The 17,664-nt window shown below is 47.3% G+C and overlaps 4 protein-coding genes across 4 annotated transcripts; 1 reads left to right on the top strand and 3 right to left on the bottom strand.

Annotated features, from left to right (window-relative positions):
- Positions 1-483: 483 nt before the first annotated feature.
- Positions 484-3,097, bottom strand: TRUGW13939_08188 (uncharacterized protein; the record flags this gene model as incomplete). The annotated part of the gene is made up of 9 exons (XM_035491324.1): positions 484-972; positions 1,027-1,203; positions 1,261-1,298; positions 1,355-1,585; positions 1,661-2,224; positions 2,280-2,407; positions 2,466-2,614; positions 2,671-2,762; positions 2,809-3,097. The coding sequence occupies 9 exons, from the start codon at positions 3,095-3,097 to the stop codon at positions 484-486; spliced, it is 2,157 nt and encodes a 718-aa protein (XP_035347217.1).
- Positions 3,098-3,676: 579 nt separating this feature from the next.
- On the bottom strand, positions 3,677-4,807 carry TRUGW13939_08187 (uncharacterized protein; the record flags this gene model as incomplete). Its single annotated transcript, XM_035491323.1, has 2 exons — positions 3,677-4,605; positions 4,690-4,807. The coding sequence occupies 2 exons, from the start codon at positions 4,805-4,807 to the stop codon at positions 3,677-3,679; spliced, it is 1,047 nt and encodes a 348-aa protein (XP_035347216.1).
- A 489-nt stretch (positions 4,808-5,296) lies between these two features.
- TRUGW13939_08186 (uncharacterized protein) lies at positions 5,297-14,540 on the bottom strand (the record flags this gene model as incomplete). The annotated part of the gene is made up of 6 exons (XM_035491322.1): positions 5,297-5,624; positions 5,693-7,828; positions 7,900-10,925; positions 10,983-13,161; positions 13,224-13,643; positions 13,699-14,540. 6 exons carry the CDS (start codon positions 14,538-14,540, stop codon positions 5,297-5,299), a joined length of 8,931 nt encoding a protein of 2,976 aa, XP_035347215.1.
- Positions 14,541-15,952: 1,412 nt separating this feature from the next.
- On the top strand, positions 15,953-17,304 carry TRUGW13939_08185 (uncharacterized protein; the record flags this gene model as incomplete). Its single annotated transcript, XM_035491321.1, has 5 exons — positions 15,953-16,151; positions 16,216-16,292; positions 16,360-16,739; positions 16,801-16,856; positions 16,922-17,304. The coding sequence occupies 5 exons, from the start codon at positions 15,953-15,955 to the stop codon at positions 17,302-17,304; spliced, it is 1,095 nt and encodes a 364-aa protein (XP_035347214.1).
- Positions 17,305-17,664: the final 360 nt, after the last annotated feature.

The following is a 17,664-nucleotide window of genomic DNA, read 5'->3' as shown; positions in this document are numbered from 1 at the left end:
TTGTTATTATCGAGTTTGACAGCGCTGGAATAAACGCTTCATAGACCGCAGAGATTCGTGATTGGCAGCAGCGAAAACCAAGGGCCGAAAGCGAGAAAACCAGGCTGGAGACACTGCTTGGGGGGTGTTGGTGTTGGAAGAGTTGCAGGAGCGGTCGGCAGCAAGTAGTGGCAGTAAGCAAGCGCAAGCGCAACCGCTGACTGAGGCTGCAATGTTAGCTGGTCATTAGTTGGTTCAGCTCCCCAGTGGTTTTCGTCCCGGCCCAATGGCATGCAGGGGCGCCTTCGTATTCGTTAATTATTGTGTATATTATGCCTTTTTGATGCAAGTAAGCAGTTAAATTATGACTGGTCTATGACTAAATTCGTGTATATTAATACATATTGCTCTATATAGTACTAACTGAACGATACTCTGGCTCAATATTATTCCGAGGTGACAGGGACCTCCAACTTCCAATGTCGTACATGCCAGCGCTCACTTTCACCGGCCGTCGTACACTTGGTCCGGTTCTAGCTCAAAGTCTCCCTTGTGGTGTTCTTCTTCGGGCACCTGGTCTGGCTTGATATAACGAGCTGTCAGAGCAAACCGAAGCTTGTCCTCGGAAATAACGGTGTGCTCATAATATTTTTGTAGCCGCGTTCCATGCATGACTACCAAATCGCCATGGTGTAGGTCCATGTTTATGAGAACGTTGCTTTCGCGCTGTGTGACCTCTTTGGCCAGTGTCATGCGGCCTTCGTTGTACTCTTCATCCGTGAGCTCGTCCCGTTGGTGCTGCTCTCGTAATGCCTTGCGTTCTTCGAATTTATAACAGCCCGGCAGAACCGCATCGTCTGAGATGGGCACTTTGCCACGCGTGCGACACCCACGAAAGTATTCATCCTTTAGACGGATTTTCATTGTCGACTTTGCGCCCAGAGATAGAGTCGCAATGGTCGGTCCAAGAGACGATTCTCCGTCGTCATGATACTATGATTTTTGTCAGTGTCGGATCGAGAAACCGGAATTTCATCATGTACGTACCCCTATGGCCATTTTCTCAAAATACCCAAGCGTCAGCAATTCGTTGGGTGCTTGTGCTTTCGATCCAACAACCTGTTGAGTTGCCCAAGTAAGACGGCCAAGAGCATACTTTATTTCGCGTGGCGCTTCGCTGAAACCTTTCGAATCAACTGACACAACAAACTTGTACGGCATTCCCTAAACTCCAAGATTAATTAGCCTCTGTATTCTAGGAAGGATTTGGGGCATTCATACGAAATTGACAGCGAAATGCGCGGTTAATGTTCCCTCAACTGATTTGGTTAGCAACGCAGTAAGAAATATAGGATCGAGGTTAAAAACGACTTACCCACGGACTGCTGTAGGGGAAACCGACGAAGACCCAGGTTAGCACTCTGTAGACCTTGAAAAAGGTCGTTTGGTCCGTTAGGTTGACCCAGTACTGGTCGATTAGCACTATAATGGACAACAGTGCCAACCCCATCTATCTCATATATGAATTTCTGATATTCACGTGTGAACGTGACTTGCGGCCGTACAAGTTGGCCTTCATCTATCCGAATAGCTCGCTTCGTCGATCCTATTTCAAAATCAGATATAACTGACCGAAGCGAGATCGGAGGCATTTTTAGAAACTTCTTCCACTGACACCCACGTCTGTTCTTGACATCCGATGGGTCGGAGCAAACCCATCCACTCCAGTATCGCCGGGAAACGCATTTTTGGCAGTCTGGACATACAATCCCCCTCCAGGCGATCCTCTGTGTTGAGGTATCTGGGCATTCCAATAAACTCTCCAGTAACTCGGGGACTAGGTTAAATTCAGGCTGAATCTGGTCGTCGACCGGTTCGCGAGAACTGAGAAAGTCTGCATGATAGTGGAGTTCCTCAGGAGGCTCGCCAGTTTCCAAACGCCAGAAAGCAGAGCATTTGCGATCCAGACACATCCAGCCCTCCTCGTAAACTCGATTGCTAACAGTAGAACATTTGTTGCATTCCTTACTCTGCGGACGAGTAAACTCCCTCTCACTTACAGGTGGAGGATTACTAGATCCTTCGATAGCCCACCAACTGGGTTCCTCCAGGTTGAGTTTCTGGAACCGGACCTGTGCACCGACCTTGCCGTTAACCTGCTCGAACCAAATATCGACAACGCGAAAGAATGCAAGGACGTTGTATCGGTAAGGCAGTTGTCTCCTAATAACCGTATTCTTGTTTCCTGTATATAATTAGATTAGCCAAGCAATAGTCATTACTAGTGAAGGATGACAAACCGATTATCAAGCCGACTGCAATTCCGATTCTCATGCTTGCCAAGAGCGCATCAATCGACCTCGTTGATTCGTCTAGGTCCTTCGCTTGGGAGAAGTTGCCCTTTGCATCCATCGATTGACCGCCACCCCTTGTTATATTAGTTAAAAAACAAAGGTATAGGGCATACAAATAGGGGTAGTACTCACACTCTTGTGATGATAATCTCATCGTCAATGTGTGCCCGTGAGCCACTGTCCTTATCCAGGAGAACCCCAAGGCACACCTTGTTTGACTGATAGCAACCTCCTTGGGTAGATCGGAACCAGCTCAAAGTGTCACACAGAGTAGACCGATTCTATTTCCTCACTAATTAGCTCACTTGCACTTCAAAATAGGGCCATGTCTTCATACATCTGCCCACACGGGTGGTTTGCCTCTCACTGGGCTGTCTTCGATAATCAGTTGGGAAACCGGAGTTGTGATTTCATTCTCCGGATGTGCATCTGTCGCTTCTCGGGGTCAGTAGATGTATTCTCAATGAGAAATCACCTGGTACAAGTACAAGATACGCGAAGAACAGAACATGAAGAATAAACTTGCCTTTGCTGCGACGGGTGCGCTTGGCCGGACCGCTTTCTTGTACTGCCTTTCGCTTTGGCATAGTGTCTGTCCGATCTCCGACTCTGATGGTATATCGGTATACAACGGAAGAACCAACAGAATAGACTGTCTGCAATCTGAGAAGATGACAATGTTGTTGATTGCGAATGGAAAAATATATAAGGAAGAAGGTGAGGTCAACTGGTAACGATATAAATTGGTCGACGGGGGCTTTCATTTCGCGAGGCAGGAGCGGATGTTCCCATCAAATTACCTCCACGGCAGGCGCAGTGCTCTCCCGTTGTTTCCTCACACATTGAGGTATTTATAGCATAAAGCAGTTCTTTGAATATTCTGGTTTTCTATGTTCCTCAACTAATGTTTGTGCAAATGATTGCCTGCTGAGCCGTACTCTTTGTTCCTTTCTGACACGGACGGCTCAAGCCTCTTAGTTACCCGGAATGCAGTCCGACTCCCGATAAAGCTGGAAATTTCCACGGCATATGACATAGATGTATTGGCCACCCGGAGTAGATACAATGTTATATAGAAAAGGTGGAGCTGCTGAAGACCCGTTGGATCCTGCAGAGAAAACTGGCCAGGGATCCCTGCTCTTTGACGCATCAAGTGAAAAATAATGCCCTTTTTGGAATCTGCTTTGTTCTTAATACTAACCACCATGCAGCTATTCAGCACGGAGTAATGCTACTCGAGTTCAAATGTTACATGCTCTTCTTTGATAATGAATTCGGAAACATGGTAACCCTTTAGCAAAAGTCTGGTATTACGTTGAAAATGATTTTCCTAAAGAAAATCGTTACAAAGAAGCCTTTGAAGAACTGCTCTTCTTGCCCGTATTCCGTTCAACGCTCAGAATCATCGCAACATGATTACTCAACGCAACCACCTCCCCATCAGTATCGCGTACAAGCACCTCGAGATCGAACTTGCCGTCTTTGATCTGCTTCGACGACACCCGAACAGATAGCCACTCGACACCTTCCTCTGGAAGCGCCGTCTTCGCTTCGATATTCATCACCACAGTCGGAAACCACATTTCGGCGCGCTGCTGATTCTTTTCCCGGACATCCTTGACCTCGGAATCGCTAGATCGTTCATGCGGCGCATTCAGAAGCTCACGCAGTGCTGGCGCTGCCAGGAACGTGTGCATGTTGTGCGGAAATGAATCAACCACATACGCCAGCGCGCCTTGCGTGATTTTTTCTCCGCTGGTCAACCGGATCCACATATCCAGTACTCCGGGGCTTAGAGGTTCCCCGCGAGGGACATAAAAGCGCCATTTGGCCAAGGACGGCATCATTCTGGCCCATCCCTTGGGAAGTTTTGACTCCTCCCAGGCATTGTCGGCGCCGTGGGTCTTTAGAGCTTCAAAATCAGATACTGATGGGAGCTCGGCAGCTGGCGTTACTTCGTAGCCCGTAGGCATCGAGATTCCAGAGAATGCGCGTAGATTTGTGTGGGTTGTGTAGGCGAGGATAATGCGGCGTGAAACGGAGCGGTCAATCCACGGCGCTTGTGAGAGAAGCCCACCCTGCCAAAGTGTGAGATGGAGCGTGGATATTTGGCGACCGAGCTTGACATCCTCAATTACGACAATAGCAGGCCCGGTCGATGTCCTGTTTGGATACTCAAAGTGTGCGGTTAGTGTGTCGGGCTGGCCGCGTGGGCTGAGGTGTTTGCTTGCTGCTGCGAGCATGCATGCGGATGTGTAGCCGCCATTGGGGACTAAAAGGGTCCAGATTAGAGAGGTGACCTATTTATTTGTTCAAGTAACAATTGAAAGCGACTGAAAAGGAGGAGATCAAGTACCTGCGCCAATACAGAAGGCGGCGTTGAGATTAACTCGGTATGTGTGAGAGTCGAGTTGCTCAGCCTTGGTAGCTTCGGAGAAAAGAGCAACAGCTCCGCCTGCTTTACCCGAGGCCATGATGACGCTCAGCTGAACTGAATGTTCTGAAATTAAGTCTAGCTGCCTGTTTGTTGAATGATGCGGAGGAAGAGCTACAAGTAAGTAGTACTATTAACAAAAGGTGGTGTTGGCGTCATTCATAAGCGTCCTGCAACAGCCTCGGTCATAAATGGGGAAGCACGAGCGGCCCGGTTACATAGTCGCCGGATCTACAGAGCATATACTGTATACAGTCCGGGGAGCTAAACCAAAATGTAACTGTCTTGCATGAATAATACGGTATTATTGTATTTAATATAACCGTTTTCTTTGTAGTTTCGGTCAGGCTTTTAAAATCGACAAGGGATGTAAAGAATCAGTGCCTTATCCTTGTACATGTAACTGGATGTCACTTCTAAAATTCAATTTAATTAGATTCATGGATTGTTGAATTGAGAACACGTCGATCTAGTGGATAACAAAATTCGCCAAACAATCAAAAAACTTATATACTACATAGTTACTAAATCACTCTTCCCCCCCAGACTCGAGATCCTGACCTAGAGTCATTGCCGGATGCTTAGCAAATGCAACCACCAAGCTTTTATAGCTCCTAGCAAGGCGGTCTGCTTCATCTTTCCCGAAAAGATCATTCCGTAGGAACAGCTCGTGGAGGCACTCGCCCTCCGGCACGTCGATCGTGTCAAGGAAAACATCATAAGGGACCTTAAAATCAAACCCCATCATGACAAGTTCGTTATTTTCGCCAAATTCCGTGGTCGTGCGCTGTCCCACGCGGTAGTCGGCAAAAACCTGGACGAAAGGATAGTCTTTGGCGGTGCGCTGGAGACTGAGCCTGTAGGGGAAAGGATTAGTTGGCATGTAATGAAGCGGCGAAGGGTATAGAAAAAAAAAAAAACTTACTCTTCCACAAGCATCGGATATGGAAGCTTTGAGTTTGACAGTGCAGCGTATGTTTTATTTCTTGTTGTTTCCAACAAATCTTCAAACCTTGTAGATTGTTGGGTAAGAAGACGCACGAGCACAAGATTATAAAGGGGCCCGATAACATCCATCTCTTCGGCATCGTAGCCTCTTCCATTCTCGGCAACTGCAATTGTAACATCTTCACTATTATCACCATAAGCAGTATACCGAAGTAATAAGACGCGGAGAACTGCTAGGTAGAAATGGAAAGGCGTTACCCGAACACGACGGCATATTTCGAGAATCCGTGCTTTGGTGTCCACATCAATGGTCAAAGAAGATCGGATATTTTCGTATGCCTTTAGTTTTGGACGCTCGTTTACTTTGGCCAACGTCAACAGGGGTAACGGCTTTATTGGCGTCGAAAATTCGTTTCGCCAAAACTGTAGCTCAGCCTCAAACTTCCCTGCGGCATAGTCCGCGTGTCTCTGCTCAGAAGACTCGGCAAACTGCTTCACCCGACGTATTTTATTCGGAGAAGCGTAGTGAAACGCAAGCCATTTCAAGTATATTTGAAACGACGTTGCATCAAGGACGAGAGGGTGTACACCTAATATGAGATAGTTCTCGGTCGCTGAGCGAGAGAGCAAAATAACCCGCATAGTTTCGCCTCTCGATACATTATAAACGTATCCCTTTTGAAGAGACACGACTAATTCGGTCACTTCATCTTCGGTTTGAATCTGTTTGTGCTCCACATAAACGGGGCTGGTATCCAATATGTGCTGCATCTGCTTTCCGGCTTGGTCAAAGAATGCGGTCCTTAAGATTTCGTGCTGTTCGGTTAGAGAATGTAGTGCCCGTTGTAGCCCTTCTGGGCTTACTTCCCCAGTAAAACGAGCCCATGCAATATGATTGAGGCCGACTTTATCCTCCAAGAAAAGACCCGAAGGATAGAACCTCGCTTGGGTGAAAGAAACCGGGATCGACCTAAGGATTGTCGCCTTAGAGTCTATAGCAGTCACATATTCTTGGTCCGATGAAAATTCTGAATTGGACAACGTCCCTTGATCAGAATCACATGGACTATTAATGGCCGTGTCGGAACTACTAGGCACATCCTGGCTAGAGTCGGAATTTTGAGAGCTGGTTTGCTCAACAGAACACCCGGCTATGTTTGGAACAAGATGTGATGGGATTGCTTCTGTTGCTTCATCAACCAGCTCGCCAACAGATATGCCATTGAGAATTTTGAGAACGGGGAGGTTGGCTTCGAACGTTTTCATGAGCCAACCGCGAATTTCAACCGCTGCAAGAGAGTCGATACCCATTTGGTCTAAACGCATAGCACCCAGCTCAGCCTTGGTAAGACCAGTAATGTCAATCTGAAATAGCGATTGGAGCTTGCGAACAAAAGCATCCCACACAATTCCATAGGCTTCTTCGTTGTTTCGGGCCTCTGCAAGTCGTACCTTGACTGGGATATGAGCCTTATTGCTAGACTCTGCCGTATCCTCATGTCCTTCATGGTCTATGATAAAGTGGCTCATGCGTGGCCATGTTTCCCAAACAGGCCGGTCTTCTTCTTGTTGACTAATCCTTCGTACCCCAGATACGAGCTCGATAGGGCCAGTGGATCCAGGTTTCCCTGCAAGCACAGCTTCTCCAAAAAGCTGATGGAAGTCTCGTTCAGAAGTGCGAACGTAACCTCCTGATTGCATTGTTACTTTTCCCATCAATTTTTCATTTTTGGACCGGGTAATGTAGCCCACGCCAAAAACGGCGCCAATATCCATGACTGATGCAGCAAGACCTCGTCGTCTACGTAGTTCGGCAAGACTGGCCATGAATGTGTTGGCTGCCGCGTAATTTGCTTGCCCATGATTTCCAACTACAGATGACACGGACGAGAAAAACACGAAAAAGTCCAATGTGTTCTCTTGGAAGAGGTCGTTTAAGTGGATGCTACCCTCGACCTTTGGTTTTGTGACCCGTAATAGTTGCTCGAGAGTCATGTTCTGAATAGCTACATCTTCCAGAACCATGGCACCCTGAGCAACACCAGCAATAGCTGGCATACCCTCGCAAATTTCAGAGTAGAGCCCGTGTACTTGGTCTCTATTGGTTAGGTCACTAGTTCAAATCAGCTAAAAAAACCAAAAAAAGAAAACAAACCGCTTTCTTTATCGGAAAGTTTCACTGACCAGGCGGAAATCTTCACTTGAACTCCCTTTTTGTTCATCTCATCCAACCAAGCCTTTTCAACATTGGGTGTACGACTAGAGATGGCAAAATATCGCGCACCTCGTTGCACCATCCACTCGCACAGAGATAAGCCAAGCCCGCCAGTGAGCCCGACAAGCCAATAAGTTTTCTTGTTAGAAAATGATACTAGTGTATCCACAGGCTGAACTTTAACCGAGACCTCGGGGACTGTATCCCATTCGACAATGGCAAATGGTTCTAGTTGGCTGGCGGTTTCCGGAAGGCCATCGATCGCAAAGCTTGTCATATGCTCGCAATGAGACCTGCTAAGCATACCGGAAGCCCACGAAACTGCTCTCAGGAGACGGGTTTGTATTTCTTTCACGTGTGAGCCTTTGGGGGTCCAAGCGTTATTCCCAAACAGCGTCCTTAGGCTTTCTTTCCTACAGGGAGCTGGAAGTGCAGTCGCGACAAGGTCTGCAACGGACTCGGTTTCCTCCCGGGGTGTCATGTCGACGAATACCGAAAAGTTTTCGTCTTCAAGACGTGATAACATAGGCTGCTCCAAAGCAAAAGGGTGAAGAGCTACCCAATTGTCCGGGGTATCATTGTTTGTGGTGGTGAATGTGCTCTCTACACCGAGAATTGACGCTTCCTCGGCAATGGCTGTAGAGAATTCTAGACTAGGCTCATGGATCAACACTTGGTCATCTTGAGAGAGACCTTTCAAAATAGATGATGCCAGTAAGTAGTGGGCTGTCAACCACAAAAAGCGAGCTTCAGAGCCAGGTGGTACCTTGACGGGAATTGATAACTCTTCTTGCGGGGTCACAACAGAGTTATTCTTGGATGATAAGGCTATTATTTTATCACCAGAGTGTTTGCCACTGCTGAGGCTTACATACATGCAGCCAGAACTAGCAACCCTAATGGGTGATAGTAGTGAGTGCGTGGTTCGCAACTGCACTCCGTCACAGGGGGGTAACGGTTCCAACACGACATCCCACCCTGAGTCAGATGTTGATATAGCAATATTGTCGAAGCTGGGTCGAGCTGGTTCACGAATCTGTCTCCAGTTTGAATTGTAACGATCATTCATCCTTTCGTTCATGATGAGACGAGGGATCAAAAGTCGGCCGGTTTTGTCTAGGACTAACTCGCTTTCAACGCTATAGCTGATAATGCTTTCACGTTCTCGCCACTGAGAAGCCGCCTTGTGCCGTAAAATAGTTTCCGCGATGAAGTTGTGTTCAATTCTGTGAGATTCCTCAATGTCCAATAGCAGGTAATCAAGAGTTGAATTATCGCGGGCAGCACCACGGAGCAAACCCAGCATCATATTCGCATGTGGATCATCCGCAAAGCGACCATGGGTGACCCATACTAGGGCCCCTGTATGGGAAACTATTTTTTTCAAGGCATCCCATTTCGATTCGTCAAGCTCCTTAAATTCGCTTGCGTCTAAATCGGCCAAGCTTAAAATGATAGTTTTCGGTGAAATGTCGACGTTGACCGAATCTATCGAGCGTGCGGTTCTGAGACTGCCACAATGTCCTTGGAGAGCTGATGAGAGTTGGGTAATAAGCGTAGCTGTTTTTGAACTATTTCCACCCAGTATCAAGAGGTCTTGTATTGTTGGTTCCGACGATGAAACGGGGAAAGGGGTTGAAAGCGGCTCGCGAAGGAAGGCAATCTTCTCGTCCATAGCTTGGGATACAAAGATATCAAATGGCACTCCTATGTCATTCTCTTCCACAGTACTGGTGTCAATCCCCGAAAAGCCAGTTTTATGTAGCAAACTGTCCCATTCCGAGAGTGTGACAGCCGGGAATGAGGTTCTGCCTTCTTCGGCATTGAACCACTGGTGAGAGTGTGCACCGAAGACAACACTGAAGAAGTAAGGGAGAGAGGGCCGTAACTCTAGTACGATGAGATGGCCACCTGGCTTCAGCAGGCGGCGTGCATTGCGCAGAGATTGCTCAAGTTCTGGACTTTGGTGTAGAATAAGAGACGCCACAACCACATCAAAGGATCTTTCCGTGAAGCCTTGTTCTCGTGGATTCTTTGAGAGGTTCAATACTTTGGGAATAACTTTGGTCTTGTATGTATCGGGAAGAGTTTGATCCGGATCAAATGAGGTCTCTGTAGGCGCGGCAATAGTGTAAGAAGCGAATCTTGGGCCTATCTCGGACAATATTACGTTTGTAGCGGTACCAACTTCCTGTCCAACTTCGAGGATATGCATCTGAGGGTATCGATGAACCATCTGCTTCAATATTCCAGCCAGATGCGTTGTGAAATCCTTTACTCCAGAACCATTGCTATACCATTCTTCCATCAAACCGGAGACATCTCCGGGAAACTTTTCAGCCGTAACGGAGCTTGCCAGGTTCTTTCCACAATCAAAGACCAGCTTCATGTCAATAATATCAGCATATTGTTTACACACTGCAGCCAGGACCTCCGGAGTATCATGATCCCAATGTGCTTGCGTGAGCTGTGACCTCGCGGTACATGACTGGGAAGAGATATTTGATACGTATTTCAGTAAACCTTTGTAGGGCGCCTCGTATCTTGATGGGTGGTCTTCTGGTACTTCTTTGTCCAGTCTTCGCAAGTAAAAGCCCGCAACCCTTTCAAGAAGACCAGCGAGTTCTAACGAGCTAGATGTTTTTGACCGGTCCCAGGCTATGGCCCGGGCGTCGGGATCAAGAACATCCCATACAATATTAGAAAAGGCTTCTTTATCGTCCTTAATTGTCTGCCTGGAAAATGGAACGCATTCCAATCCTTGAACACGGATCATGGCATTATCCAGATCTTCTGGATACAAATTGATATCACATAACTTATTGGCATGGGGAAGTTCGATTGGTTGAGCTGCGTCAAAAGCCAGAGCTTTCTGCTTGCTTCTCGCATGTGCACAGAGATCTGGATTGAAAGTAAGACGCTTGATCCTTTTTGGAATATAGATCGACCTTGATGCGCCATCGTCAGGAGCTGCATACGTCAGGTGGGTGGATTGCTGCGACATTGATTAGCAGTATTTCATGAGAAATACATGGTACAGCAATCAACCTACAAAGGCGGCATCTAGTGCTCCAGGATGAATTAGATATTTAGATGGTTCTGTGATGGAGACGAACCCCGTTGCAGCGCCGAGCTTTCTTTCAATCCTCTCCAGTGACGCAAACTGGCCAGTATACTGGTAACCAAGTTCCGATATAGACTCGTAGAACTTTTTCTCGCTGATAGAAATTAAGTTTGCTCGTTTTTGGGGACGAGGAGGAAGGGCCGTACGACTGGGCTGGCCCAAGTGAATTTGTACACGGCCACTGGCTTTTAGTTTCAGCGGTTCGGTGTCTTTGCCCGATGTAGCATGATACTTGAAGTTGGCTTCAATTGCCTTGTTTCCACGTCTTGTAATGTCTGTCAGAGAAATTATTATCTCAATACTCACATCATCATTGTCGAATATTAAAGCTGAGTCAATGTCGACATCGAGAATTTCAATCAAAGTCGCGGAAGCATCGTTGCACAGCGACCTGGCTGCTTCTACGACACTGACGATATACCCGGCAGCAGGAAAGACAGTAAGATTCTGCAATCTGTGTCCTGTCGCCCACTTCAGCTCCGACAGACGCAAAAAGTGGCGCCATCGCATATCCTGATCGGTGCTATTTGGAGTCAAGTGACCCAATAGATCGTGTACTGGACCGGGCCGCATGCGAATTGCTCTGCCGTATCTCGTCTCGTGCCAATATTCGTTTTCATGATCCCATGCGTACGTAGGAAGCCCCTTGACTAGTTTGGAGCTTAAGTTTTCGGATATAAATTTATCGTAGTTTTGTAGACTGACGACCCCTTGGTCAAGGTGAGTCCAGCAGTATCCAAGCCCTTCAGAAAAGGCGGTGATGGCTGGGACGCCGCGAGTGAAAAGACCGGTATAAGGAATCTGTTGTGAAAGCCTTTCTTGTATGGTCTGAAGCGCAGGTCCCTTGAGAGCCGGGTGTGGACCTAATTCGATAGCTAGGTCGAAATTTCCTATAGAAGCACACGCGTTATCGACAGCCTGCATAAAAAGCACCGGTTTGACCATGTTGTCGTCCCAGTATGGCCCCTTCAGCGAATCCAGACCCTTGATTTCTGATTCATAAACACTGGAGAACCAAGATGTTTGATTACCAGGGCCTACTTGAATGTTCGAGGCTAGAAGAGATTCCAGGTATTTGGCAGAGTATTCCTTCATGTGATGGGAATGATAAGCCTTGTCCACTTTGAGAAATCTTGCTTGCTTATGTTCGTCCTCGAAAACAACTTTCAATTCTTCGAGAGCTTCTCGATCTCCGGAAATGGTCACACTCGTTGCTGAATTGACTGCTGCCACACACGCACGCCCCTCAAACTCGGGATACCCTAAAAGATCTTCAGCATCTTCGGAAGATGTCCCCACAGCCATCATAGCTCCCGACTTTTTATTAAGGCCCTGTGAAAGCGACGAGGATAGCCCGCGGTAATAAGCAATGCAGATAGCGTCTTCTTCTGAGATTAGGCCGGCCGCGTAGGCGGCCGCAATCTCGCCGGAAGAATGGCCAACTACAGCAGTAAATTCGATGCCGGCAGCGCGTAGTAGGTTTATTTGGAGGATTTGTATCGCTGTGCAGAGGGGCTGTGAAAAGGTAGCTTCCATTACATGCGAGGAGGAAGAGTCCCTCTCAAGCTCTTGTAAAAGTGACCATGTAGGGCGATCTGCGTCGGGGAGTTGGTCAAGTCGTTTTTGAAGACTTTCCAGAGTGGCTTTTGCAACGGCAGATGTAGTTATTAACTCCAATCCCATCTGGGCCCATTGGGCTCCCTGTCCCGTAAAAACTCCGAGCACTCGAGGCTTCCTTGTTTCTGGTGTTTGGTGCATTGCTCTTATACCAACGCGCTGATCAGGGTCTGTGCGTGACAACTCGAGCTTTTTCTCAATCTTGTCACAGAGCTCATCGGCAGTGGATGCACTTATAGTAGTGACTACCTGATGGCGTGTTCGTCGTACGTCTAATGAGTACGCAATATCCCTTAGGTCATGTGTGGTCTTGTTTTCACGCAGATAGGCACTGAATATTGCCAGATACGACTTGAGAGAGGCTTCTGAGAACGCAGAAAAAACAAAGGGAATATACACGGTTGATGGAACCTGGTTTTGAAGGGAAAATTGGAGCGAAGGGATATAGCTTTCGAGAATGGCGTGAGCGTTAGTCCCTCCGAAACCAAAGCTAGCACGGCATTAGCTCACAGAACAGAATATACAAACTAACACTACCCCAGAAAATCTTACCTGTTGACGCTTGCTCGACGTGGGTAGTCGCTAGCAACGAATGGCCATGGTGTCAGCGTTGTTGGTATGTGCAAATGGTCGTAGAACGGCTTGACGCGAGGGTTGAGGTTTTTAAAGAGAAGATTGGGCGGGATCTGCTTGTTCTGCAGGGCGAGTGATGCCTTGAGTAGTCCTGCGATGCCGGCTGTCCCTTCAGTGTGGCCGATAACGGTCTTGATGCTACCGACAAACATCGACGATGGGTTTGACACGCCTGGAAAGAAGGCGGAACTGATGGCTTCGGCCTCAATCGGATCACCCGCAGGCGTGCCTGTCCCGTGTGCCTCGAAATACTGCGGATGGTGTGCAGTATTTGTCAAGTCTAGCCCGGCACGAGCATAACAATCTCGGATGAGTTGTGCCTGTGCAGATGCACTTGGCCTAGAAGATTGTCAGTCAGTTGCCAGACAGACAGACAGATTAGTTAGTTGCTTACATCGTCTGACCAGGTGTCTTGCCATCCTGATTTACGGCCGTGGCCCGGATAATACAGTCGATATGGTCTCCATCGGCCTCAGCAGCCTCACGTGTCTTGAGCACGACAGCAGAGACGCCTTCTCCTCGGGCGTAGCCGTCGGCGTCGGCATCCCACATGCGTGATTGACCGTTGGGTGAGAGCATTTGCAGGTTGGTTTCGGCAATGAAGGAGCCCACGTCATATATAAGATTGGATCCAGCCACGATTGCGACACGCGAGTGCCCTGATTGCAGTTGCTGGACCGCATTATGCAGGGCAACCAGACTGGAGCTGCATGCCGTGTCAATTGTCATTGATGGGCCGCGCCAGTCGAAGAAAAAAGAGACCCGGTTTGAGAGCATGGTCCGCGATGTGCCAGTGGCATGGTATCTGCCCAGGTTCTCATGGTCTCGATACATCAGCAGCTCGTAATCGTTCACCATCTGCCCCGCATATACGGCTGTGTCCGAGCCTCTCAGTGAATCAATGGGCTGTCCGCCATCCTCAAGGGCCTCGTAAATGGTCTCGAGAAGTAATCGGACCTGGGGATCCAGTACATTTGCCTCGGAGGGCTTGATGCCAAAGAAGGCGGCATCGAAGCGTCGGTGGGTATCATCACCGGCTAACAGATATGCCTCCTTTACGTTGGCATGGCCATGATACAGCGCGTCCTCGTGGTAGTATCCACCAAGGGCTGGGACTTTGCTTGCCACGGAGGTTGGATCTCGTAACAGTGCCCAGAGCTTTGACGGCGAGTTGGCATTTCCAGGAAACCGACACCCAGAGCCTATAATGGCGATCTCCTGTCCCTCACTAGCCATAGTGAGGAATGTCCAGGTAAAGATGAAAATCCAGTAGACGCGTTACGTCAACTAACCATATCGTAGGGTCAGTTTGCTGTTCTAAGAAAGTTTATAGAGCCAGGTCTGAAGTCTTCAATGTTTTTCTATTGACGAGGCTGAAGTAATCCGGACTTCGACTTAGTTGCGATTGCACGTGGAGAGTAGCTAGAAAAAGAAATAAGCCTTCCGTCAAATTATGATGGGCTAAACATGGTAATACTTACTGTACTGTAATAGCTTCGTAATTGAGGCAGACCATTTCAGCTAGATCTTTTTAATTAGATAGTTAAACAGAACACGTCCAATTTGAACCAACAATGACGCATGCAAGCCTTTCTTATTATCAAGGGGGCCACAAATTCGCCTATAATCTCAAGTGTGGCCACGTTGACCATGTGGGTGAATGATTCTCCAAACGCGGAAAGGCCCCGGAAATTTGCATGTCAACGTATCAATGAAACGCAGAAGCAAATTCCCGGTGAAAATACAGACCAATAGCTCGACGTGGCTACGCTTCCTGTCGTATCTCGCGCCTAGCCCATGTCGATCAAAGGGTTATTTATATCAATTGGTAACCGACGAGTTTCAGTGCAGCAACAACAAATACAATACGTATCCGAGTATGCATGGTTGCGGGCCTAAGTCTACTACATTAGATCAACATTCAATAGGATGTCAACTGGTGCCCAAGAATCCCCACAATGGTGAATTTTACATGTAGTACTTTAGCGGTATTGAAAGGCATCCTGCAGTCAGCACTTAGTCAATACCAGGAGCTATTCTAGACTATCCACTTCCGTCGATTTATACCACGTACTCGGACAACCAAATCAATTAATTGTAGATGTAAATTACTGGACCTCATGGTCTAGTCTACTCGTCTGCAATCGCGTTTTTCTTCTCAATATACCCTACGGAGTATAAATAGAACTAGTTTTACTACCGGTAGCACTTTCCTTCGAACTCAAATTTGATGGGATGCATCAAGCTAAGAATGCCATGTCATGCACGGGCTAAAATTAAATACGTAGATTACTAGATGAGAAACCCAGTCATCCTGCGTGGACGATAATAATGCCGTATTTCCCCTCGTTCTTCAAACGTATTAGACTACCGCGCGTACCCGAGAAAGAAATAAAAGTGGTATTTCGCAACAACTGAAAGCACGGCCAACTTAATATTCTCATCCCTGTCATTCCAACGGCCAAGAATGAAGAAAACTTGTAAGTTCAATGTTCTCCGTAACTTTAGCGTGCAAAGAGAAAGAAGCCAAGAGTTCTGTCGTGCATATTTTCAAAATTTGAAGGGTTGTGACTAAAAATGTGGCGGTTTAGTTCTCTAGATGCTTCGATGTCATCTACGACCTCACAGCAGCGCTCACCACGGCAAGAATGGCCTTCGAAATAAATAAGGATCCCACACAATTTGCCCAATTTGTCACACTTATCATATTCACGCCGTTGGGGATTGCGGTAACGGCGCTGCGCTTCGTTGGTGTCCGACGTGTAACGCGCAAAGTCGGAGTTGAGGATTGGCTGGCCGTGATAGCCACCATCTTCTTCGTCTTGACTAATCTTGCAGGGTTGATGGGTAAGCAGGAGAGCTCTATCCTATACCTCCAGCCAGCCTTGCTGAAATGCGATACGTGTCTTAGCAATTAGCATTCTTAATGGACGCCAGATCACCCAAGAGGTTATTGAGACCCCATCGGATTATGCTCGTATGCGCAAGGTATGTTATCCTATTCACGGGTTTGTCTTTCTACTCTTCATTCAGACGCTCACCATTCCCAACACAGTGGGATATATCCGGCCTCTACTTCTACTTTGTACAAGTACTTAGTGTGAAGTTGAGTATTCTAGCTTTCTACCACCGTATTTTCGGAATCAGCAGTACCGCCTGTAGGATTTGGATATACATATTGGCATCCGCTCAAACGATTCTATTCATTGCTTTTTGCATCTTCCAGGGCCTCCAGTGTGTTCCGTTTCAGAGATATTTCGACCTTTCGGTACCAGGCACATGTAAAGATGAAGGAACAGTCATATTAGGCGGGGAACTACCCAATTCAATCATCGATTTCGCCATGGTGATTTTGGCAATGATAATGATTCGACCTCTCCACTTGTCGTTCAATGATAAATTGAGGATAACTGTCCTTTTCGGTCTCGGTTTCATGTGGGTTTCTTCTCTGCTATTTATCCCGGTATCTTGTTCTCCATCTAACTCTTTTCCTTAGTGTTGGAATAATCGGATTTGTCAAGATTGCCGTCACTTATTCTACGAGCATTCTATGTAAGTGGCCTTCGATTTTCACCATTCTAATAGAAGTCACGACTAACTGCGTCTCTCTCTCTCAGATGCGTTCAGCATGGTCTCCCTGTGGACAGGCGTCCAAATGTTCACCGCTCTTCTCTGTTGTTCCCTCCCCATGTACAACACTTTTCTTCCGATGGCCGCCAGTTTCTGGAACCGACTCTCGCAACACCCAATCCTTGAATGGACCTCCCGCGCTCGGTCATCACGAACTTCGGCCAAGGGCTCGGGAAAGCGCAGTGCAAACAATTCAGATCAAAGTTCAAGTCAGGACTGGGAAAATCTGGTTGATTATAACGGCACCAAGGGACTTGCTGGGCCTCCCGCGGGCGCCTATGGTAATAGTCATGTTCTAGGCGACATTTCTCCAATTACGCATCCACAAGTGTACAGTAAACATATACAGAGGCAGTTCGACGTGATCTAGTGGGATAACTGCGCAATGTTCTGGTATAAATTGGTGCGGATATTTGTATATAGTTTATGATTTATAATAATCGGCCCGTTCAGATGCATGACAAACCTAACAATTGGGCAATGACTGTAACGTACGTGAAATAACCTGCATAACTTTACGCATCGTCTGAATTAATTACAGTATCACAATTGTGTTCAGAGAAAATGCCAAATATTACGACGTCCCTGTAAGAACATTGAAACAAAGAAAGGCGACTGTCACATGCCAAGACGGATCCCCTCCAGTCTCTCTTCCTCCTTCCCACCGCATCCGCCCTCCACTCCTCTATTCTACATCGTTATCATCATCATTTACGATTCCTCATGATTC

Source organism: Talaromyces rugulosus, chromosome IV (genome assembly GCF_013368755.1).
Source record: "Talaromyces rugulosus chromosome IV, complete sequence".
Taxonomy (NCBI): Eukaryota; Fungi; Ascomycota; class Eurotiomycetes; order Eurotiales; family Trichocomaceae; genus Talaromyces; species Talaromyces rugulosus.
The sequence above is the reverse complement of the archived record's forward strand: the minus strand, read 5'-3'. Positions and strand labels throughout refer to the sequence as shown.